The sequence below is a fragment of the Pyrgilauda ruficollis genome, unplaced genomic scaffold (assembly GCF_017590135.1).
Source record: "Pyrgilauda ruficollis isolate IOZ18807 unplaced genomic scaffold, ASM1759013v1 scaffold156, whole genome shotgun sequence".
NCBI classification, from domain to species: domain Eukaryota; kingdom Metazoa; phylum Chordata; class Aves; order Passeriformes; family Passeridae; genus Pyrgilauda; species Pyrgilauda ruficollis.
This window is the reverse complement of record NW_024514321.1, coordinates 274,162-299,554: the sequence shown is the minus strand read 5'-3', so window position 1 is coordinate 299,554 and position 25,393 is coordinate 274,162. Positions and strand designations below refer to the sequence as shown.

The 25,393-nt window shown below is 38.7% G+C and overlaps 1 protein-coding gene across 1 annotated transcript in view; it reads left to right on the top strand.

Annotated features, from left to right (window-relative positions):
• PRMT3 (protein arginine methyltransferase 3) overlaps positions 1 to 20,890 on the top strand; it is a 55,344-nt gene extending 34,454 nt beyond the window's left edge. The window contains exons 13-15 of the mRNA XM_041461864.1: positions 10,768 to 10,818; positions 11,012 to 11,099; positions 20,273 to 20,890. Of these exons, the coding sequence (XP_041317798.1) occupies positions 10,768 to 10,818; positions 11,012 to 11,099; positions 20,273 to 20,382 (249 nt within the window). The 3' untranslated portion in view covers positions 20,383 to 20,890. The remainder of the gene's footprint in view (positions 1 to 10,767; positions 10,819 to 11,011; positions 11,100 to 20,272) is intronic.
• The last annotated feature ends 4,503 nt before the right edge of the window (positions 20,891 to 25,393 follow it).

Sequence of the window (25,393 nt, the reverse complement as noted above, 5' to 3'; positions counted from 1 at the left end):
GTGAGGAGCCTTAGTGCTGGCATCTTTCTCTTTTGTTCTCTAGCCCATTTTCTGAAACACAACAAAAGTCTGGTGTTAGCTTGCCTAAGTAATGCATTGAGTTTCAAACACTACATTAAAAGCAAAGGCAGGATGGCCTAATTTTTACAGTAATGTCAGTAATTTGCTTTTCTATGCAATACAAATTCTAGGTGCTTTCTAACAATTTATTAAAATACCATCATCACATTTGACAAAAGAGCATTATGCTCTGAAATCTGTAGTAAAACCTGAAATTTTTGCCCTCTGGAGTATTGTGAAACTTTTGGGAGTTTCATGCTTAAGTCACATCACAAAGTCAAGTGTAAAGGGGTAATTTTTAGCTTACTTCTAATATATTGAGATAATTCTGCTACAGCTGGTTTATTGGGATTTTGCATGAGTATACAAAGAAGAGTATACAAAGAAGGCTTCCTCTGACATGGACACAAAGAATATGTTTCTGTATGATATAAACTGCTTAGGGTGATGACAAAATCTTGGATGCCTGCATCAGGCAATGTAATTCCTGATTTGGATGTTAGGTCGTGCTGCTACATTTGCCAACGTTTTTGCAGAGTAGCAGTCTGCATAAGAGTTTGTTGGTGTCAAAAACTGAAATTTTCCCATGTGTATAGTTTAAATCATTAGAACTTTTAAATAGTAGGTGTGTACAAATACTTCATATTTACTTGTCAGTTATCACCAAATTAGGTGATATATACAGTATATATATATATATATAAAGGTGTATACACAGTAGCATTTTTGGGTTTATTCAGTGGAAGTCTGTATATTTTACTGTGCATACCAATGGAACCCCTCCTGTTTCAAGGTATCATAGGATAAATCTAGTTGCCTCAGGGGAGAGTCAGGTTTGATTTGAGATCAAGCTCCACCGCAGCCCTGGTTTAATTTTCTTAATTTGGCCATATTTGAAAAACTGATTAAACAGGAATATTTACAAAATTTTGGTCATCTTTCTGATGTTTGGGTAAAATAGCTTATTTTATAAACATTGTTTTCCCCAGCACTAAGCTCTTACAAAAACCTCATTTCTGTTCTGTGATTCTGTGGCATCATTGGCATATAAATCAAGATGTATACCTGCATTTTATGACTTCCAAGAAGAAGGGGAGGGAAGTGGGGCAAGAGCACTGTTTTTGAAATTTTGCAGCGAATGCAGGTTCTAAAAAATGATCAGAATGCTGTAAAGTGTTTTGCACTTCATCATTTAGGTTTATTGACACTTCGAGTGAAATTTCCACAGTTTCTATGATGGATTGTAGAAGTTTAGTTGAAGGTTGACAGTTCATCCATCATATCAGGCTGCCTAGCCTTGCAGTAAATGAACAATAAAAGTCCATTATTTATGTTGAAATTTTTGAGGAGATGCTTTAAGATTGCAATTTGTCCTTTGAAAATAATATTTGATGTTTTTCTTGTTTGCATATGTTTTGTTGTTCTACTGGCTTTTCATTTTCTGCACAAAAAGAAAAGTTGCCTACATTTCCCAAAATTCTGGGTCTCTTAGGATTTTTCAGGGTTTTTTTAAAATATGAACATTTCAAAATGTCTTTGCTTTATTTGCAAAAAATACTCCACAAAAATAGCAGTTTGGAAATCCATCTTTATATGCTTGTATTTCATTTCAAAGCAGCTTTTCCTCAGCCACAGAAGTGTAGAAGCAGATTTGGCTGTCTTATTCTTGATGTTGCCATCAACATTGCTGATAGCAGAGCAGTGTTACCATCAGAGCTAGGGTCTCTGTTGAATAATCTGTCCTTAGAAACCAGGCAACTGAAAAATGTAGGGGCACATAGTTCTGTTACTTGTTCTGGGGATCCTCTTGCAGAGCAGCTCCTGGTTTGCAGTGTCCCTGGCTGTGTGGGGAGGTTTCCATGCTCCCTCCCAGGGCGCTGTGTGCATGCAGAGCAGTGTGAGGCAGACATTCCTGCTCTGAAGTGTGTTGGCAGGCTGCTCTTGCTGAACTTGGTTTTGCAGAAGCTTTGCACTGATGGGAAGTAATTTAGCAAGTAGTTAGAGAAAAGGGTTGTGTGCTCTTTTGGTTGGAATGTGCAACGTAATAGTTGAAGAGCTAAACTCTCAGCTTGTATCTCTAGAACTAACAGCCTTATCAGGGTCTGCTGCTTCCTCCCATCAGCCTGTTTGCCTGTCTTTGCTAACAGGACAGGATGCTGGAAAAGCTGACAGGAGTCAGAACCATTATTGCAGTTTTTAGCAACTCATTACCACACTTGCTTTGGTCATGGCTTGGAGCACCCCCAGGATCTGTCAGGCAGGAGAGGCTTCACTTCATGGTTCTGTGGCAAAACCATAGAATGCTTTGATTTGGAAGGGATCCTAAAGATGATTCTACTTCCAGCCCCCTGCCGTGCCCAAGGGGTCCCACCCCTTGGATCAGGTTGCTCCGAGCACCACCCAGCCTGGCCTTGAACAGTTGCAGGGGTGGGGCACCCCAGCTTCTCTGGGGAACCTGTGCCGGGGCCTCACTGTCTTCACAGTAAGAATTTCTCCTAATACCAGCTCTAAATCTCTCCTCTTGTCGTTCAAAACCATTCCCCCTTGTCCTATCACTATCCGCCCATGTAAAACAATGTTAAATTCCTCTAAAATCTGTCTTTATTTTTTTCTTCAGCTGACTGTTTTCTGAGTTTGGATGAATGTACTAAGGACATGAATGCCCAGCCATTGTGGTGAGCTTATGTAAAATAAAAAACTGTGCAGTTCACAAAACTAAGAGCATAGCATTGACACATCTGATTTGTTTGTCCTTCCACCTATTTGAAACTACTTTCATACTTCTATGTGACCAAAAAAAACCCTAGCAGAGTATTAGGTCATGCTCATACGAGATGAGTCTCATGTCTTACTGTAGGTGCATCTTGAGTGTATTGCAGATGCTCCTTAATACCTTGAGTCATAGCCTTAAAAAATTACTAAGGCTCTAAATAGTTTTTTTTTTTTTTTTCCTTCCAGATGTTCAAGGAATTAAATATCTTCCCAAAAAAAATCTAATATACATAAGGAATAAAAAATGATTGAGCAAAAAGAAACCTTTTAAGTATGATATTTTATGTGCTGGTTAGTCTTTTAAAAGTTCTGAGACAGGGTGGTGAGGTAGTTAATGCTTTTTTTCTGAGAATATATTGCTTCTGTTAATTTTTTCTTGATTCCTGGCATGTTTTGCCACAAAGAAGCATTTTCTAGCATTAATTTTGTATATAATTATTTTAGGTTTCAAAGATTGAAGATTTTCAAAGTGTGAAACAGTTGCATGGAATCATTATATGAAATTGTTCCAAAGTACTTCTATTGCAAGTTGACTTGATTTCAGTTCTACAAAGATAATAGGAACAAAACCCACAACAGTTAGCCTGCAGAAGTGCATTTTCCTAATAAAGAGCTAGAGTTTGTCACTGTTGATTTTAATGAGACATCTGGCTAATATCAGTTAGTAGATGCTGCTAGAAAAATACTCCATTAATTGTATTCTAAGTTGATCACTGTGTGAGCTTTTGAGATAAAATATAATGGTCATTACCCTCAGTATAGAAATCAATTGACAAACTTTCGCTTTTGTTTGCAAGCGTTTCCCCTGTGAGTCTATCAAGGTTGATCTTTGCTAGCTGAATAAGAATATCCCCTGAGAGGAAAATGGCAGTATCTCTTCATTGCTCCCAGGAGATTTTGTCAAAGAGCAGGGTATGTGTATAAAGAGTGGGAGGGAGGAAGGAGGTGAAAGAAGGATAATGAACTAGAGGACGTGACTGATGTATTAAAACCTTCAGGAGGAAAAAGGAAGCTGAGTTGACTAGAGAAAATTATTCTGACCAAGGAAAAAATCTTTGCTTGTTGAAATTTTCTTAAGTGTTCGGCAGTTTTGTTTCTTGATATCAGGTCTTCCACTTGGGAGCCAACAAGAAGTATTACCATATGAATCTTTGGTTCCAACCTTAGGTGAGAAACTAAATTTTTTAAGCTAGAAGTTGGAAATCTGGTTTGGATACCACAGTTAAATCCACCTTGAATGCCCGATTTCTGAGTAAAGGAAATACTGCTCAGCCATGTTACAAAGCAGGTTTTATCCTTCTCATCTGTTTACTTATCTGTAGCCTCCTCTGCAGTGATGTCCAGATTATTAATCTTTAAAACACAAAATTGCTAGGTTTTAATTGCCAGGGGTTTCTTTTCCCTGTGATAAAAATGCAGCAACTCTGCTGCATGGATGACAAACATTCCACCTCCATGCTTGGATAAACTCCATCAAAAGCACATTATCTCCCACTTCTGTGGCCAGCTGTCTAATTGTATTTGTTGTAGCCACTCACTGTTGGAACATGATACTAGTGAAGAGCAAGAATGATAAATTACTCACTGTAGGTGATAGTGATGATGATAATTTTTAATTTCCTTGTTCCTAAGTGAATTGGTAAGGCTGCCTTTGAGTCCTCATAAGGAAAGGAGCAGTCTCATTTGTTTTGTCCTGTTAAAGTGCTGCATGTACAGCCAGCCATTTTCTTTAGGAAAAAAGCCTTAATATTCAGATGTATTTGAATTAAAATTTAGACTTTTCTTTGCATTTCAACTAAAGGCTCTGAGTGGAAGAGTATAAATAATGCATATTCATTACTTGTATGTTAAAGCTTTCTGTGCTTTTATTATATTTGGTACATGTTACATCAATAAATGAGGAGAAAAATATTCTTGAAATCATTTAGCTGGGAGGGAAGAAGAACAGTTTGAAGACAAGTGAATCTTACTGGGAGGACCTGCTTAAATTACAGGTTTTTCATATGTTTGCATGGACACCTTAGAAAACCCTAAGTAACAAATGAAGACCTTAAGCTACATGAACTTTTCATCAAAATGTGGGGTTGACAAAATTGGGTAGGAGTTTGTGGCTGCTATTTTAATTTCAGGAATATTTTAGTTTTAGTTGAATGAACTCTTTGTTGACCTTTGCAGGATGTTGCTCTGCAGTCTCAGTAATGTATATCTATTAATGTGTATCTAATCCTTAACATTTCCTTCATTCCTTATTTGGCCACTTTAGTTCTCTGGGTAAATATATTGGCTTTGTTTTGGGGTTGGAGTTTTTGTTCTCATAGCTTGCCTTTTCTCCTGGCAAGTTATTTGAGAACAGGAAGAATAATGTTTTGGTAGTGTTTCCTAATATTTACTGTCCTTTGTGGCTTGAGCATGTGTCAGGCTGGAGTTGTAATTATTTATTTTTGTTTTCCTCTTCCATGGTATTCAGGAGACTGGCACTTGAAAGATTTTTCCAAAGAAGGTTTGAATTCTTACTGATTAGTTGTAGGTGAAGTTGTAAATGAGCTGTCAAAGGTGTCACAAAAAGATGAGAGAAATTGCAGTAGGAGAAATAACAGCTATCATTATGCTTTAAAAAAAAAAAAAAAAAAAGAATCCAAGGCAGTAGTTGTAAAGCATCATTTAGAATTTATGGGGAAGTTATTTTCTTGTTCCTTTTCTTTAGTTTGACTTGTAAAAGAGATGTTTAATGAAAATCTGGCCAGCCCTGTATTTCATTTTAATAGGCATGTGTCTGTGATTCCTTCTAGTATGCCACTTGTGATTTTTTTTTTTCTTATATTTTGCTGCATGTGATAAATTAAACAACCAGAGGAGAGGACTGAATCTTACTTCAAATTGTAGACATTGGAAATCTCTTTCTTTGTATTATTGCATATTTAATAGATGCTTGTGATTATTGTAGCTGCTGCAATTTGGGATACTGTTCAAAAGTCAAATGAAAGGAAAATATTTTGAACTCCACTTCTACAGAAATCCTTCTCTGAAATGCACTTAAACATAAAAGATACATAATTGTGCATTTCACCATAAACACCAACAAGTTACAAAAAGAAAGAAGGGAAGGTGTAAATTCCTTAAAAGAAGATAGTAAACAAACCCACAATATTGTAGCTATTTTTTTGTTAAAAAAAATATTTGTGAGATTTGTGAGATCTTGTTTTAAATACACAGGACTAGTGATTGTAGATAAAATTGAAGAAAGCTTCATGTGTGTGTACTTCTACCTTTTTTTTCCTTTGTCCCAACACATCAGTTTCTGAAGTGGTGCAGTGCTTACACTAATACAGCTTGAGAGTGGTGGTGCTTGTTTTGGTTTAGGGGTTTTTGGAATATGTTGAAACAGACCTGTGTGATGCTGTCAGAGATTTTAGTTTTGCAAAGCTCTTTCAAGGAAGACTGAACCATTGGCTCAGTTGGTCAGAGCATGGTGCTCATAATACCAAGGTTGAGGCATTAATCCCATATGAGCCGTGAGCTCAATGATCCTTATCTGCAACCTAGAATATTCTGTGACTCCCACTGCTTCGTGTAAAAGCAGAAATTCTAATGGTTTATATCAAGCTTTTTGCAAAACACTGAGAGGACAAATAATTAGAACTGTGTTGTGCCTTTGTATCCTTCAATGTTTTTCTGGAGGCATACATAGAATTCTTTAGATTGGAAAAGACCTTCAAGATCATTGAGTCCAACCTCTAACCCAGCACTTCTAAGTCCAGCACTAAACCATGTTCCCAGGTGCCACATTCACATGACTGAAATCACTCCAGGGATGGTGACTCCAGCTCTTCCCTGGACAGTCTGTTCCAGTACTTGACAGCCCTTTCGGTGAAGACATTTTTCCTGCTATCCAGTCTAAACTCCCTTGGTGCCACTTGAGGCCATTTTCTCAAGGCCTCTTCTTAGGGAGTTGTAGAGAGTGAGAATGTCCCCCCTGAGCCTCCTTTTTTCCAGACTAAACCCCCCCAACCCCCTCAGCTCCTCCTCATCAGATTCGTGCTCCAGACCCTGGCCCGGCTCCGTTGCTTTCTGTGAAGCCTCTCCAGTACCTCCAAGTCTTCCTTGTGTCATTCTGCAGAATCATCTGGTGGGTTTTAGGAAGGCTGGGTGTGCTCTTTGTAAGGAGTCTCTAGGTATCTGTTTAGCTGGCTTGAGATCCCTTTGGCTTGGGGGAGACAAAAGATGACAAAACAGCTCAAAAGCAGAAAGTTTTCAGAACACTGACAATATAATTAAAATTTTAAGCATAGTATTGTGTTTGAATGAGCATATATGAATATACACAAACTATGGAGGACCATACAAAACAATCCGTTTTCTTGAGAACAGCTGGTGATTTTAATGCCTCCTATAAGGGTGTATGTTCAGAAATAAAACTGAACTTACTTCATTAAAATAATGTCTGATTTGGATAAATTTGAGTGCCTTTCAGGGTGATGTTACTGGCAGGGCAACACATGCAATCTATCAAACAAAGTCTTCCATGAGAATTCAGGGAGAGGAAAAGAAGGCTGGATGTTACTGGGAGGCTTTGGCATGGAGTTGAGATGGATATTTGCAAATAACTGTTTCTGTTGAACAGCTTTAAACGTTTTCAGTTTCTTATTTTTAAACGGTAAGCCACAGGCGATCAAAGTGGGCTGTATTAATTCAGTGCTTTTTTGCTTTTTCTATTTCCTCAGCTGTAATTGGCTTGTAGAATAGCTGTCATAGGGAATATTAAACAAATTTTGCAGGTGGTCAGTAACTACTGGGTTTGGTATTAGACTTCTTATTTTCCCAAAGGTTTAAAATACGAGAGATGGAGATTAAACACACTGTTGGTCAAAACAAATTATATAGTTGTAACTAACTTCAGAAAGGAAATCATCAAACCAAGTGTGTGTGTGCTTGGTTCTTTTAGTAGGTTCAAAAACATTTTGAAAGTTATTAATGAAAGATACTCATTAGATTTCTGAATTGCAATATGTGCTCTTATAGTTAGTTTTCAAAATGTCATTCAAGCTCTCCCCTCAATGTATTTAACTTTAAAAATATAATTTCTGTTCAGCTAAACAGGGCTGGGGTTGTCTCTTGACACAACTCACCAGAGTGTGTGTTTCAGTTTTGGGGTGCCTCCACTGCCCAGTTTTAACTGACAGAATTTTGAGGACTTCCCAGAGCTGTTCACAGGAGCATATCCTCAGGAACTTGAGCAATAATATTTTTCTATTTTTGGTTTCTTTTAGCTCAACAGTTATTTCAGTGTTCAATATTGAACACTATCCTATCCATTTTAGAGCATAACAAAAAGAAATTAATGGATCAATGTAGAGCTCTTGTTCTCTGTAATCCCTGGAGCTCTGATTAAGGTGATCTTTGTGATGTGTAATAATTATTATTACTGCTCTGGATTAGCTATTCAAAGTCAGTGTTTCAGGTTGTTTCAGATAGAGAAACCACTGATACTGTAAAGAACAAAATAGTTATTTATCTAGTAATTTACAAAAGGTACAAACCCTGTTTCCCTTAACACCGGAGAGCCAGCAGGGAACACTTTCTTTGCTTGTAACTGAGTTTCTTTTCAACCTGAACTTGACCCCAAAAAATAGTTCTCTGGAGCCTTTTCAAGGTAGCATGTAGGGTGATTCTGTCACCTCTTGTTACCAAGTGTATGGATATTTGCATCCACCTTAGCGAGGTCTGTCTGCCTGGCTTTTTGATCCAAGATGTAGTTTGATTGTCTCGTTTTCTCTGAAAGCCAGATTTTGTTTTCTCCTCGATGTATTTTTGTTGTCACAACCTTGTTTTCCTGCAATAATCACATCCTAATTCTTGTTTGTAAGTGTACCAGCAGTATTGAGCTGATGGTTGAAAAATATTTTGTATGACTTGCTAGATCTCTGACTAATGTCCAGAAAAGATTGTGCATCAATAAAAGTAGTCTGATGGGTCAATAGAACTTTGTCAAAACCTTCTCAATCTTTACTCAAAGGGCATATTAGAGACAAGGCTTTAATTTACTTAGGAATGAGATTCTCAGATTGAGTGATAGGATTCACTAAAGGGCTGGAAGAGTCACTGTTTCCACTGTCTGACACTCATTTGTCATGAAGGGCTCTCAGTGTCTCCATGGTTTGTTTTGTATTTTAACTCTTAAGCCACATTGGAATTTGGAACTTGCCAGGCTTGTCTGGAGTGCCCTTTGTTGAAAAACAGGTACTTTAGCATAGTTTTGGTGGCTTAATGCATTTTATTCTTCATTGTGTTGGCAACATCTGCTTTGGATTTAGACTAGAGAGGAAAAATACCAGAATGACTTATTCATATTATATATTTCTTAGTGATAAAAACCTATACCCTGATTTTGTAACCATGTTTTCATTTTTTTTCCATCACCATGTTGTGTGAATCTATATGAGGGGTGTGCTATAGAAACTGCCCTTTTTAGCTTTTCAGAACAACCAGTTCCTGGTCCTGGACTAGAAGAACCCTGGTGCAGTAAGAGAGAGGTTCCAATGGGTTGTTTGCAGTGAGTTCTCATGGAACAGGCTTGCCATCACTGCATTGGTACATACCTTCTTTGCATGCAGCTGATGGCAGAGAGTCCCATCCTCGCATGGCAGGGATGGAGAGAGTCCCCAGCTGAGTAACTTCAGCTCACTGTGGTTACTCGTAAGCTCTCTGCGGGTTATTTCTTCAGGCTGATGTGATAGAAAACCACAACTGCCTTGGTACCAGGGTCTGATGTGCATTAGCCTTTTCACAGGAGAGGAGGAAGCAAATAAAGGTGAGCATGGACAGGATTTCACGGATGAGACTGAAGTGGATGTTTTATTAGCATCTTCCAGTTGTTTATTTGGGTTTCTAGGACTCTCACAAGCCATTTTCTTGTCAAGAAAGCAGTCCAGCATTAAAAGACTGAGTGACTAATAGTGCCAATATAGTGTTTTGTGTGTGAACATTTTATATCTATTAGTATTAGGAAGAAATTCTTCCCTGTGAGGGTGGTGTGGGACTGGCACAGGTTGCCCAGAGAAGCTGTGGCTGCCCCAGCTCTGGAAGTGTTCAGGGTGAGGTTGGATGGGGCTGGAGCAACCTGGCTTGGTGGAAGTTGTCCCTGCCCATAGTACAGGGGTTGGAACAAGATGATCTTTTAGGTCCTGTCCAACCCAAACTAGTCTTATGCTTTCTTTTCCTATTCAAACTGGAAGAAAAGTCCCACTAATGAATCAGGCACTGAAGAGAGAGGCTCTTGAGGTTAGGAGTGGGATAGCAAGAGGGACAGAGAAGGAATCATATGGAGAGTTACTATGAGAATCTGGTAGCCTGCTGGAAGGGCCAGCAGGAGGCATTTGTGAATGTTTTTCCTTATCTGTGTATGTAGTAGAGGAAGAAAAGGATTCCCTGCCTGGTTGTGCTCTGCCTGTGTTCACAGGGGGCTTCTGTAGAAATTCCTGTTTAGCCACACAACGAGTGAACAAATCATGCAGATTCTCTCTGGGAGTGATACTTGGTCTGTGTTTACTGAGGGTCATGGACAGGACAAGGACTGAGTTTTGTGCTTGTGGGTTTGTGCATCTGAAAGGCTGTTTTCTCATGTATGATTCTGGTTGCAGTTAAGGTGTGTGGGTGGGTTGTTTTGGAAATGCATACTAAAATCTGATGCGTAATAAAATGCAGTTACAGTGGGCTGAATATTCTCAAGTAGAGTAAGGGTGTAATGGCAGCTTTTTTTTTTTTTTTTTAACCTAGGATTTCTAGCACACTTGAAAGCGTAAATATAAGCTTGTTTCTCTTAGTAAACACTTGAAAAGAAGTAGAAATTCCAATAAATGCATATGTGAATTACAGAATTTTTCTTGAGTGTCACTGTTATTCCTTTATTGTATTTACATTTTCACCTCTTTTTTATAGGCAATTGCTGGTTACTTTGATGTGTTTTTTGAGAAGAACTGCCACAACAAGGTGAGTATTTGGGGTTAGGCATTTTAAAAGTGTCTTTCAGAGATGAGGATTTTATTTTGTGTCAAGATGTTTGGCAGCGAGTCTGTTTTGCTGTAGCAAAGGCTTCGTATGCATTTGTGTTTGGTAATTGATTGATGTGGTGTGATATGAAAAAGATTGTTTTTAATCAAACTCTTGAACTCTCCCATTGCAGGTCTTGTTTTCAACTGGTCCCCAGTGTACCAAAACGCACTGGAAACAGACAATTTTTCTCCTGGAGAAGCCAATTCCTGTAGAAGCAGGTATATTTAAACTCAGTTGGGGTGCAACAATAGTTGTGTTACAGTGCTGTTACCATTAAATCTAGATACAAAATACTTCCAGAATTACATAAATGTCAAAAAGAACTAGTAAATAAATCTTTCAGCTGCTGTTGAAGGATTTTTTTTTTTGTCTCATCAAACCAGGGAAGTATCTGTGTGCAAAATTCTGGTTTAAAATTACACATAAATGTATGCATAAGTATCTTGTAAGTGGGCATATATCTTATACTTGTATAGCTGCATACTGGAATTTTGGTGAGAAAAGTTCTGTATCAAAGCATTTCTGATGCAGAAAAATGTAAGACCAGAACTCTGCAATTGACATTCTATAAAATTTGACATTACTAATATTCTGAAGTATCAAATTTGTCAAGTGATTGCACAGGATTCCTTGTAGCCCTCCTGAACTGTCCTGTATTTCAAGGGATAATGAATGTATGCATAGGTTGTATCTGCCACAGTGGGGTTACTCTGTAAAATGAAAACAGTTTTCAAGAGCTCACAGCCATGAACTTGAAGTATTGAATAGGTTTGCTGTAAATTTTTATAAAATGGTTAAGTACTAAGTTTCACCTTGAATGTGATGCAAGTAGAAGGGTTTTCGTTGTCATCAGGGATAAACAAAATTGAGATGATAAACTGTTGAGGTGAGGTTTTGAAGACTATAAAGTGATGTTTGTTAATGGTTTAATTAGTTCTATTCTTGAAGTCTTGAAAGCACATTTTGTACAAGTAGTGAAATATTCCTTGCTTTATAGACACAAGTATATCCATGACTCTCATAGAATGGTCATGCAAGGGGATGGACATGCAACAGGTCAACAGGTCTTAGCCTCTTGTTCCTGTAGAACTTTCTTTCAGACTCTCACAGACTTTTTACAATTCAAGGAAATGAAGCAGTTACATTTCTATGCTGTTATTTTATTTGTGTCCCTTTGGCCAACACTCACCACTGTTGAACTCTCACCCAGTGATGAATCAATTGTCTTTGAGAGCCCCTTTTCTTTGCAGACTAGCAGGACCAAAGGAGGAGCCTCAGAATGGGGCTCATTTCTGCTGGTCAGTTAATAAACTCATGGTAATGTGTGGCCCTGACCTGAACAGTTTGTAAATAGATCTGGCATACTGAGGGGAAAGCATGGAAAAAGTTGTGTGGATGCTTCTGCACTCAGTTGAACTACTTTTACAGTTGCCTCTTCCAGCTACCAGCCATGACAACTTTTTACCAGGAGCTTCTTTCCTAGAGGCACTGAGGTTTGTGATATCTGACAAACCTCTTCTGTCTTTCATGCTTAGACTTTTTATTCTTATTTGCACTTTCTTAAGTCCTGTCATTTCTTGGGGTGCACACATGCTTTGGTGCATTCGTACTTGGCTTGTGTTCACTTCAGATTCTCTTCCTAGACAAGGCTGGCTAAGATCTCCTTGCTGCTATTCATTAAATCTCAATATCACAGAGCGCATTTTTAAAAAGCGCAATGACATTTATTAAAATATGCACGTTATTTCATATTACAGAGATCATTTGACATTTTTCAACTGTGTGAAATTACTGGGAGGTGTGCCCCAGTCTAGAGTTCTGGTCTAGGTGTGGTGACTTTCTGAAGGCAACTGCAGAAACAGTGTGCTCTGGCTGTGTGAACACAACCAACTTGACCTTCAAGACCACTTGTGCCGTAACTCCTTCCTTCCTTTCTTTTTATTAGCTCATATTTCTTAACATTATTCCCATAACAAATCTTGTTACAGCTATTTTTCTCTTTCTTTCTCTTTTTTGTAATTATTTGAGTTCCCCTTCCCCATCCTTTTGCCCATTCTGTCTGGTTTTATATCTTACATTAAATTACCACTTAAATCTAGGATTGTCTGCCTTTTGCTTCTAGTGTTCAAGAAGATTGAGAGAAACTCCTGATGTAATTTCCTTTTCTTTTGTAATCCGAGTCTTAATTTCTGTGGGACATCTGTTGGTCATTGATGACATAAGCCCATCAAACAGAAGGTGCTTCCTGATACTTATATAGGAATGTATGTTAATTTACATGATTTTTCTGGAAAAACCATTCCCTCTCTTGATCTCTTGACTTCGATCCTTCTCCTTCATTGTTCCAAAAATCTTTCTCGTCAAGACATGTTGTTATAAGTACAGATATCCCTATCTTTGTTTTTTATGTTCTTCTGTTTGTCTGAAAAGTGACATGAATATTCATCTTGATAATTTGTGGTTAGCCAAATTTTTTTTGTTTCTCAATCTTTCCATTTTCTCAACTAAACAAACTGTTCAAGCTCATTTTGCAGTCTGTTTCAACGTGCACTTCCAGCACTTCTCTTGTCCTACTTGTTAATGAATTAGCACTGCTTGTTACCACTTCTCATTCAGCCTGGCATGTTGAACCGAGCTCCACTCTGAGTGCACTGAGCTTTTAGGGAAGCCTTGTCTTCAGAAGGGCTTTCCTCAATGCAAGTGAACTGGAGGCAAAAGTAACTGTATTAGATTAAACATATTTGCATCATTTGAAGCCTTTCCATCCATACCTGTGTTTACTGGTATTCATCAGCCCTCTGTATAAATTCTTTGATTCAGAAATACATTACTGCAATCTGAGAAACATCAAAGAAGATGCACTTTTGACTAGATATATTCATAGAACCATTAAGGTTGGAAAAGACCTTTAGGATCATTGAGTCAAGTCATTAATCCAGCACTTCCAAGGACACCACTAAACCGTGTCACAGGGCGACACATCTACAGTTCCCTGGGCAGCCTGTTCAAGTACTTTACAGCCCTTTCCATGAAGAAGCTTTTCCTAATGTCTAATCTAAACCTCCCCTGGTGCAACTTGAGGCCATTTCCTCTTGTCCTGTTGCTCGTTACCTGGGAGAAGACCAACTCCTACCTGGCTACAAGCTCCTTGCAGGGAGTTGTAGAGAGCCTGAAGGCTGTAGAGGGGCTTCTTTTATTTAGGTTGGACCCCCCCAAGCTCCCTCAGCCACTTCTCATCAGACTTGTGCTCCAAAGCCTGCTCCAGCTCAATTCCCTTCTCTGGACACACTCCAGCACCTCAAAGTCTTTTTTGTAGTGAGGGGCCAAAAACTGACCCCAGGATTCAAGCGATGCCCAGAACAGGGGGACAGTCACTGCCCTGGTCCTGCTTGCCACACTACTGCACATCCAAGCCAGAATGCCATTGGTCAAGATAAACTCTTCTTTTTTCTAGTAAATGTTGGAAAATAAACAGAAACAATGCAATTTGAGTCTTGCAGTAATCTGACCAGTGTTACCATGATGGCATTCACTTGTAGCTTTTTAATAGGTTGTGAAAGAAGAATTTGCTAGTGGAAAACACATGTAAAATGTTTTCATGTCTTGAAAACATCTTTCAGACAGAACAGTGGCTGTTTTTCCCCAGTGAAGAAAAATGGTTCCCTCAGATTTTTAGTTCTGAGTAAAATAGTAAGGCTGACTAAAAGTCCCTTATCAGATGCTTTATAGCTTTTGGGGCCATGCCTGGAGTGGTTATAAAGCACTGATTGTATTTGGTTTTGCTCTGTAAAAGAGGTTGAGCTTTCAGCTATCCAAACCTGCTGGGTATTTAACTGGAAAATGCTCCTTTATGCCGTGGCAAAATTGTTTTGTTCTGCAGTATGAACTAGCTAATTTTCTCAGCTGTTTGATGCCAGGGTATTTGTTGTAAAAATAGATCTATTTTCTCAGCCATAAAAAGGACTGAATGTTTTGATCTGTTGTAATGATGGCGGAATCAAGCAGTTGCAAGGCAAAGAATGGGTCTTAGAGCTCAACCTGCTGCCTTTGCTGGTCCTGCTGCAGCCTGCACTCCATGTATGATGTTTGTACATCTCTGGCATGAAGTGGGAGAGGTTAATTCTGGGTCCAAAGGTCTGGACAGTGAGTAATAAAATCTACACCGAATTAATACTGATTATTTGCCACTGAGTTTCAGCTTGACCTGTGGTGGGTAGCTTTGTATATAGTGGATATATGCAAACTGATATATTTGATGGCTAATTTCTGTTCACTTCATTTAGATATAATATGTGAATGGGGGATAGTCTCTTACTACTCATGTGTTCTGAAAAACCAGTTTTCTTCCTCATGGACTGTGACAAGAGACTTGAAACTGATTTTCAGTCAAGTAAAACAAAACAGCATCAGCATGCTGGATATGCTTTAACTGTTTAGCAAGCAATTAAAATTAAAGAAACTGGAGAAAAAAAGCAGTATATCCTGGGTTTTCTCAGACAAAACAGTGGTGTATTGTAGACTCCCTACAGAGTACAAACCTTCTCTTAGAGCCCTTTTAATAGCTTGAACATGTCTTTATTTTGAAGATTGAAATTGAGATGCCAGAGCAGTATCTTTTTCTCCTTAATGGTCCAAAAATGAGTCTCTTCCTTTTGTTGTTTGTTGAAATACTCCTGCTAAGCAAACAAAATATTACATCATTCTCATTTGATTGTCTCAAGAATTTACTATGCTTACAAAAATTATTTTAAAGGACCCACAGAACCTTTTCAGTAACAATGCATTAAGTTAAAACCCAGCTCTGTATGCAGGCAAATTCTATTAGCAATAAAACAGCCTATTGTCAGCATTGTGTGCTCTTGATATTGCCTTGCAGTGAAAATAAAACCTTGATTTGTTTTTCTATGGTGTTAAAGGGGCTAGCACAGCAAAGCTGGAGCAGAACTCACATGACTAAGCTCCTGTAAAATCCTTGATTATCTTTATCTCCAGTCTCTGTAATTGGAAAGCTGTTTGTAAATTTACAAACTGAAAGAATGTTGATTTGTCTACTTAGACAGCACTATTAAAAGTAGGAAGACAGCACTGGCACGATTAATCTGTCTGAATGTTTTGATCCTATACTGAAATACTTCACTATTGTGCATCCCAGTTGGATAATTTGGCTCCTAATTAAGATTTTAGTGTCTGTTTTGCCTGTCTACAGCTGCAACATGGTGTCTATAGAAATCTGTCTCATTTATTTACAAGTGGCACCTCCAAAAATGATGCTGGCTTTTAAAATCTAGTAAATATTAAAACCAGAATTTTGAGGTCACACTAAGTCTGGCAAGTCTTATGTTGTATTTATCAAAATCTCCATTTTAAAATGATTGTGCTGACTTTTCAGGAACATTTTTAGGTGTGTGTTTCAGGGTACTAAATTGAGAGAATCTCTTCTCGTGGCTGTTCTGTCTCACTGAAAGATAATAGAAATCCCATATTTAGACAGGAAAACTTGGATGGACTGATGACACAGATGTGCCATTCTGGGTGCCTCCCTTTGCAAGTTGTTCAGCTGCAAAGAAATATGGTTCAAACAGCAACAACAATGTGGTTTTGTCAAAGTTTTGTCACACTGCTGAGAGAATGCTTGGGACAAGGCTATACAGTTTAGAATCTCCACTACAAAAAGTGGTGAATTAAGCTACTTCTAGGTGAGCGAGTTTGGTCACTGCAGCTCTACCTTGTGGAAGACCTGGCTTTCATCATTCCCTGTGGCAGCTCTTTGTGGTGCCTGAGCTCTCTGGGAATCTCTGTAGTGCACTCTTTACCTTAAGCAGCTGTACAAGCCTCACTGAGCTGGCAGTGTAGACTTCTTTGCAGCAATTCCTGGGTTGTCTTGAGCAGTTGAAAAGTGTCAATTTGGTACAGAAAATCCTCAGAGAATATACTCAGAGCATGTGTGGAGAAGACAGACCTTCAGGATAGTTTCAGCAGAGGGTGAACAGCAATACAACAGAAGGAGTTGGCAAACAGTTGGTAAGAGTAGCCAGCCCAGAAGAAAGGTATCGCAGGTCAGATGGATGATACCAAAAGGCAGTGGCTGCTGCTCAGAACAGAAACTGCTTGTTGAATCACACTGGGTTGGAGATTCAGTAGGAGAAGTGGCCAGAGGGGAAGGTGGCAGTCTGCACAGCTGCAAGTGCCTGCAGTTTAAGAGGATGAATGGGAAGATTAAGGATAAATTCCTGAGTTTAAGGGAAATGCTCTTGGCTCCACCGCAAACTGTTTCAGTCTTTCCCTGTTTTCCATTGTCAGAAGATAGGTGGTATATGGAAACCACTTTCTACCCAGAGTAATGCTTTTTAGACTTGCTGGTTTTTTTGTTGCATGCTACAAGTCAGTGTTGCATTAGATGACTGCAGTTATTTAAACTAGATTGTGTTTAAATTGTCAGCTTCCAGCAAGGACAACCTTGCTGTGCAGAACGGTATCAAATCGTGCCAGTTTGTGACTGGGAAGGCACAAACCCCAGCAGTGGTTCTTTACAGTGTAGGGGATTTGTTAAGGTAATTTTCACCAGCGGTGCAGTAGTTTAAGTGTGTTAAGCCCAAAGCCCACTGCAGTTTTCTGGCAGCTCTCTGAAACAATTCCAGTGAGCTCTTTCATAAGATTCTTAAATTTTAATGGTGTTCAGAATAAATAATGCTTTGAGTACTGTGTTCTTACTTGTCCCACTGTTAGCTTCATAAAACTCTTTATTGGAAAAGAAAAGAAGGAAACCTGAAAGACCTTGATTGCTGGCTGCCTTTGGTAACTTCTTTTGAGTCTTTTTTGGGATCAAAGAGCGAGGAGACACCAAGCTGTATTGAAAGGCAGGGTAGTTCCTCACATTACAAACTCATTGCCGTGGGTCATTCCAAGCTTTAAGTGGATGTTACGGATATGCATACAAGGGACTTGCATGTAGAATCTTTGGTTTTGATCAAATCCTTTATAGACTGCAAAACCGTGATGTGTTGTGCCTGAACGCTCTTGATGATGGAGGGTTTCTGCACTGAGAGATACCTTGGCTCACAGACTGCAGGCTGGCCCCCTGTGTGATTGTATTGCACAGACATAAGTGACAGATGCAATTGCTTACAGTTCTACTGGTGGTAAAAGCCAGAATCCAAATAAACCGGTACTAGTGTCTAGAGCACAGGTACTGCAGAGCCTGCAGTCAGACATGCATTATGTGACAGAGAGTCAGGATGGACATAGGGATGTCTTTTTTCCTGTACTGGCCAAGCTTACACAGCAGTTCTCCTAAATTCTTCTGCTTTTTCCATTTGGGGGAAAATTTCAAGCCTCCCTGGGGAATAATAAAAATGTGGGGAGGGGATGGTAATGGATTCAGCTTTGTCCTAATCAAACTGCAGTGGCACTGTGTGGTTTGCTTGCATTCAGCTGAACGTGATAAGAGCAAGGTGATGCAGCTGAGTCCCAGAGACAGCTTCCTCCAGGCAGCTCCTAGGACGGAGAATGGGGGAAAACATCCGTCATTTTCTATCTACATGACATTGATTAATTGTTCAGAACTGTCTTTCAGTTACTGCTGTTGTTTGCTTCAGCCATTGGAAAAGGCTGTTCAGAAAAGCACATTTAATGTGGCTACAGCATAAGGAATAGCTGGGAAAAATGAATGGATTGCTTTGTTTCATTAACTGTCTTTACAAACAGAATCTGAAGGTTCTGGTCTCTGAAGTCAGCTATTTATGAAACTATATTTAAGTTTCTGCTTCATTTTTATTGCTTTGTATTAATATTTTAAATGGGAAGATTGAAGTGTGGATTAATTGAAATAATGGAATTTTAGTTTACAGAAGCTCTTTAGTCTTACTGAATTGTTATCACAGGATGTTAAATCAATAGGTCATTTTGTAGCAGTTTTGAAAATATGTGTGTTCAAATCAGGTTAAATTTCCTAGCTGGAGTGGGACTATAATGCCTTTTTTTCTTTATCTTGTCCTTCTCTCTGGCAAACCTATCTCTGTTTAAATAATCTGAGAAACCGTTTTCACAATTCCCTTCAAGTTGCATTGTGTTATGTCAGTCTTTTGATTCCTAATAACAAAGCTGCACAGGAGTTGTAGTGGAATCTCTAGCTAACTGTTACATGATGAAAAAAAACCCCAAAATTATCTTTTTTTTTTTTCTTTTGATCCTTGGTACTACAGTTATTCTTGTAGATAAGCCTTCTTTGATATTTGTACTGCAACCTTTAACAAAATGTCCTGCATTTATAATTTATAATTTGGACTTTCTGTCAGTTTACTGTTTGTGGATGCAACTGAGAATTGTGCCAAATGGAGACCTCCAAAATGCTTCCTGAACTTGAAACCAGCTTAGTTTAGAAATGGCTGTTTGTTTTCTTTTTTGCAATAAGGAAGCTTTTTATTGGGATATTAACACTGGCTTTTAAAATCACAATGAGTAATGAGCACCTGGAAAATACCTTGGATCCAGTGAGATAGAAAAGTAGCAGCAGTGAATGTGGCTGGTGGGGGTGATGAAGATGAATGGGGCACAAGAGGTCTGATGGAAGAGTAGCAGGGAACTTCCTGCTGCAGATTGGGATCACAGCCTGCTTTAGTGTGCTCAGCAGAATCCTCTGTGAGGATGTAGCTCTTCCAGGTTTAAAATGGTGGGATGAGGTGGCTCAGCTGTGGACTTCCTAAATGTACACATTTACAAATGTACATGTTTGTATTTTGTGGGTTGCATATTCTTAATTTACAAATATTCCTTAAATGAAAGGTCTTAGTAAGGACTGAAAAGAAATTGAGATTAGATTTTTTCCTTCTGTGTAAAAGCATTTGCTCTGGGTGTAACTGAAGGACATACCCATCAACTGCTATGACACTGACACCTTGTAAAACAAAACCTGCAATTAATAATATGTGTACTTGAAATGCCACAGAGAATTCTGTGGTAATTTCCTGTCAGATTAAAAAAATACATAGTCAGAATTTAAATGAAATGCAGTGCAAATACAGATCACATGGCCTATACAGCAGGGAGGGAATATGTTTTTGTGACTACATGATTTTAGTCCAAGATGGTGAATATATCCAAGGGGTACCGTGGTTTTCCCCCGCCACAAGTGAAATATTTGGCATATCAGTAATTTGGGTGGACCTCTGAGAACTGAAGCATCAGCCAGAACTTGGCACCTCTCCAGGTTTAACTGCAGTTCAGTTTGACTTAGGTTTGTTGTCAAGAGCTTTGAAAACTTCAACTTTTTTTGACTTTTAAAAATCTGATTAATTGAGAACAACTTCTTAGGCAACATGGATGCAATGCATCTTTGCTGTTACTGTGAGTGATTCAATACTGTAACCAGAGCAATTCCTTCTTGTTTTTTCAGGAGAGGCCCTGAGAGGGAAGATCACAGTCCGCAAAAACAGAAAGGATCCGCGGTCCCTCTTCATCACCCTCTCAGTGAAGGACACGCAGCAGATGTACAGCCTTCAGTGAAATTCTGGCCGTGTCTGGGAGGAGCTCAATTCAAATGCTGCATTTGACTGCTCATAACTGTTCTGGAATATCCAAAAATGGTAAACTCTTGGGTTTGTGTGTGTGCACAGACACAAGAATATGGAAAAGTTACCTAGAGCTGAGATTTACGACAAAATCAGATCCTGCTGCTTCACGTGGTGTGAGGAAAGCAAGAAAGATGGGTTTGGGTTACCCGAGACTGCTAGGTGAGAAAAAATGAGCCTAAAGTCTTGCTGTAAGGAACAATAAATATGATCTCTCAATAATGTTTTATTCTTCCGCTGGCAAAATCCTTGTATAGTATTTTTTTGTGATAAAAGCAGCTTAGTCATGTGTGAGTGTACCTCAACAGCAGCTGGAAAATCCCAGTGGGAATAATTTTTGAATTCCAACTGCAACAAAGACGGTATTTTTACTACACTTCTGCAGTTGAAAAGTTGTACACATTTCAGTTACATTTGTCTGAATAAATGAACCCATTGTGATATAATGCAGTGGCTGCTTTCCTTGTGTTCTGTGTAATTGGAAATTCTGTCTGTCCTGTGATGGCTCATTTATTTGTGCCTACAGTTTTTTCTCTGCTGACCTGTTGGGGCATAGGTGGATGGAAGTGTGTATCTTAGCAGCTTTGGGAAAATCACAACAAACAAAAAGCAGTTGCTGGAATGTGGGTTTGGTTTGACTTCTTACAGAGACACTGGACACTCAAGGGTTGACTGTTGACGGGAGAGGGATGTGCATGTAGGTATTCATTTTAATTCCCTTTAGGCTCCTTAAATGTCCTGATTAACATGTGGATGGTCAGGAGCTCAGCTCGCATGGCAAGAATGCTCAGGTACTGATTTTGGATCCCTCATTATGCAAATGAGACTGCACACAGTTCTTAAATTCTGTCTGTTTTCTGTTGCGGTGTGGTGTCACTCCAATAGTTTTCAGAACTAAAAAACTTCATTCAAATGAGACAATTGCACACACAGAAAAAGTCAAAGATGCAAGTTTTATTTCCCAATAGTATCTGAGAAGTGGGAATGCTCTACAGTGATAAACATATGTGAGTCTCAGTGAGCTGCTAACACTTGTCTAGCTTGGTGACATATATGCATTTTAGTCTTGTTCAAGGCCCTTCCAATCTGAATTTTTTTATACTTCGGCGGATTCTATGTTTGTGTAAATGTTGCTGCAGAAGGCAAGAAAGGAAGAAAAAGAATGCAAAGGGGGAGCAGTGCAAAGCCCGCTAGAGAGTTGGGGTAGCCTTGGGTTGCAGGGCTAAAAGTTAAAAGAAGCTTGAAAATGTGTAAATGCTCTTAAAATAAATAAATAAAAACCCCCAAAAACCAACTCTGCCAAACACTGAGGATTTGGTATCGTCTAGCCAGAAGGAAAATATTCTGAAAAGATTTCCATTAGTGTAAAGCCTGAGGATGGTGATTTAATAAAGGCACTGGATTTTCAAAGAACTTCAAATACACAAGTGGACATTGATCTCATGGTGACTGTCTCACAGCATCCTGTGGAAATAACCCATCAATTATAGGGGGCTTTTTTCAGTCTAGCAATTGAAAAATATGGGATTCATCTGAAAGCACAATGAGTTATTTACGTTTCCTAATTGTAACTCTAAGAATTAAATATTATAGAAAACAGGATCAATAAATACCCACTTAAAGGAATTCTAATGATTGAATCTGAGGCAGAAAAGTGGAAAGTAACTATTTGGAGTAGAAGTGCCCTTGGATTTGTCCAGTGAGAGATAATAATCCTTCATACAAATGTGATCCTTTATTCTGCAGAACATGGTCAATGTGGCCAAAGACACAAATTATTTGTAGCTGAATTAAAAACATATAAGTAAATAAACAAAATAGTGTGAAAATGGCTGGTATTCTGCATAGTTCATGGAAGCATTTCTTTGTCCAGGTGGTAGGAACAACTTGTTCATCAGTCATTGGTGTATCAAATTTTAAAGTATTTTTTAGCAATTGGGGTAGTCACAATTTCAGACCTAAATGTATTACTTCAGTGTGTGCTCCTGTATTGAGAACAGAAAGAAAAAAATAAGTTGTAGAGAGCCTGAATTTCACTTATCATCTCACAGTGTTTGCCTGTTACACCAGCTCATCTAAATTTACCTCACAGAATTTATTTATTTAGCAACAACATCTTATGTGACAAAATCTTTTTTTTTCCCTTGACTAAGCAGTATTAAAACTATATATCCTATGGGTTAGATCTCTGTGACTTTGAAACTCAAATGAGGCATTTATTTACCTGCCTTAGAGCTCTGTTTTCTTCTGTTCTTCCCTCTCCTTCCCTGGTGCTGCTGTGGACAGATGCAGTTTTTGATGCAGAAGCAAACCCCACTGGTTCTCCGCTGCTCCTTCTTCACCTCATGATTCTTGCCTGACATGATCCGCAGAGCTGTTTGCTGCTGGCTCCTTTCCAGAGCATCTCTTGTCTCTGGTTTTCGGGTTTTTCCTGCTCTGGGGTGTTTTGTTGGTTTTCATTTTGTTTGAACTTCTAATGTGCCCTGACAGCATTCTCCTGCTTCTGATGACCAGATCTGTCCCATCATATGGTGCTCCTCTTCTCCCTGGTCCTTTAATTTGAAATGTTGAATATGCAGCTGATTCTTGAGAGATGCAACAACCCCTGTACAAATCTAATCTTTGCTTCAGCAACCAGTACTGCTCAGAGCTTGCTTGATTTGCAGGCACAGCAGAAAGGGGATGCAGGTGCAACAAGACAGATACAGACAAAGGGTTGTCACAGGCCTTGAAATGTATGAATAAGTTGTTGTTGCTAATGGAGAACTGTCAAAGCCCATTAAAACATCTGATTGGGTCTGTGATGCATATCTAGGAGGATATAAAGAAAAATACAATTGGTAATTTCAGGTCAGTCGTCAGATGCGTGAAGAAATACAAGATAGAATTATGATACCTTCCTTAATGTGCAGTTTCATGCATAAACAAAGCCTTTTATTTGACATCAGTAATTTTAGGACCGTTAATCCACTTTATAAATTCATTTTGTGAAACTTGCACTCAGCAAATGGCAGATGAATACATGAGGGTAAAGGCATGTCTGTTTTCCAAGAGGATAAAATTTGCCTGACCCAAATTGCAGGTGGCAGCTACAAATTTAATGGGAAAGTGCCTTCATTTACAAAATCAGGAAACCTGTGTGTCAGGTATTAGCAGTGTCATTCATATAAGTAAGTTTGTGTATGGGAGTGGGTTTTGGGCATTCAAGGGGCTGTTTTTGGAAGATATGTTTTTGCCATGCTTAGTTATGAAGTCCAGCACTTCTGAAGTTGCATGGACAGAAGTTTTTAATGTTTAATCCCATAGTTAACCTTTTTCTCAAGGAGTGTTCTTTACCAGTAGTTCTCAATCTCTATTCATGCTGAAGAAATTTGCATTATATTTAGCCCAAAGTCAGAGGAGCTAAGATGGACTATGATTCATAAAAGTTCTTTTAATATTCAGAATAAAACCTGAAGGCTGCCCTGCCTTCTACTTGCAAATCTGTGCCCGAAGTCTGTGTACTTGAAGATAAATAACCCACCTGAAAATTATATGGATGCTCACAGCTCCACTCCTTATTAGATGTTAATGGTATGTTAGTTTTTGGGGTTTTTTAATCTTGTCTTCTGCAGTGCTTTTAAATGTTTTGCTAAGCTGTAAAATTATCTTGCTGCTTCTACCCATCAGAGCAGCTAAGCAAGACTGACAAACTTGGGAGCTTCTGGTCCTTGGTTACTGAATGACTCTTCAGTGAGCACCATGCTGGGGTCTCTTAATAGGATTTTTGTGTGTACACCTTAGTTTGACCTTCTAAATTCTGTCCTGTGGGGTGTGCTGTAATGAGACAAATCCAGCTTCTGTGATCCAGAGAATAGCAAGGCCTCAATTTCAAATAAAGTTCTACAGAGGATTCAGAGAGCTGGTTTGGGAGATACAGCTTCTGAATAAAAATGTAGGCTGCTAGCGAGGTTTGAAGAGTTTTATTTCAAGGATGTTTCTCTGCTCTCTGTTTAATAGTGCCTGAAGTTCCCAGCAGTAATGACTCTTAGCATTTTCTGTCCCTGGTTGAAATTATCTGAAGGAAAAATTGTAGAAATGTGTCTTCCCCAAGGTGTGTGGAATGACACAGCCTTCTATAGCTGGCTGGAAGAGTAGGAGGGGGAGTTGGAAGATCAAGGGCTGAAAGTAAAGGCTTGTGTGAAGAATAAAGTGGTGATTTTATTTTTAGAAACCAGGTTTAGAAGTACAGTTTGCTACTGCTTTTACTACATGGATCAACTGCATAGTAACAGCATTTAGCAGTTTTCAAAGGCAACCAAAAATAAAGTCATGGGTATATATCTGAATACACAAACTTTGAAAGGAATGGCAAAGACATTTTACGTTATTTTGTTTATCCAGGCATTGACAGATGTTAAAGCTGGTGAAGTAGTGACATCTAACTAAAAGACAAATACCTTATTACATGGAAAGGGAAATTAGAGGGAAAATCTGGCTTTTAGTGTTATGAGCACTGCAGAAAAATATGCAGAAGTATTTATGTGATTAAATAGGTGTAGAAAATATCCAGTATGAATTGCTTTTATATAAGTGGACATAAACCTGAATATGGTTCAGTCATCCCAGTTTAGTAATAAAGTTTAAACGTATGCTGTTTAATACAATTTTTTACCTTCTATTAAATTCATAGGTTGATAATTAACTTCACAGGGGAGAGTGGTATTGGTAAATACTAATTTAATGATATTGTTGAGCAGCAGAGAGAGAAGAAGAAGCCTTCCTGCTGGTGAGGTACCATGCACACAGGAATTATTAATAGGATATTTTAAAAGCTCATGCTTTTTCAGCACCTGAATGTAATGTGTAAATGTCTGTTCCCTGGTGCCCACCACTTGGCTCAGAATTTTACCTGCTTTGGTAATTCCCATATATCAAAAGAGAAACAAACTTCATTTCTATCTCCT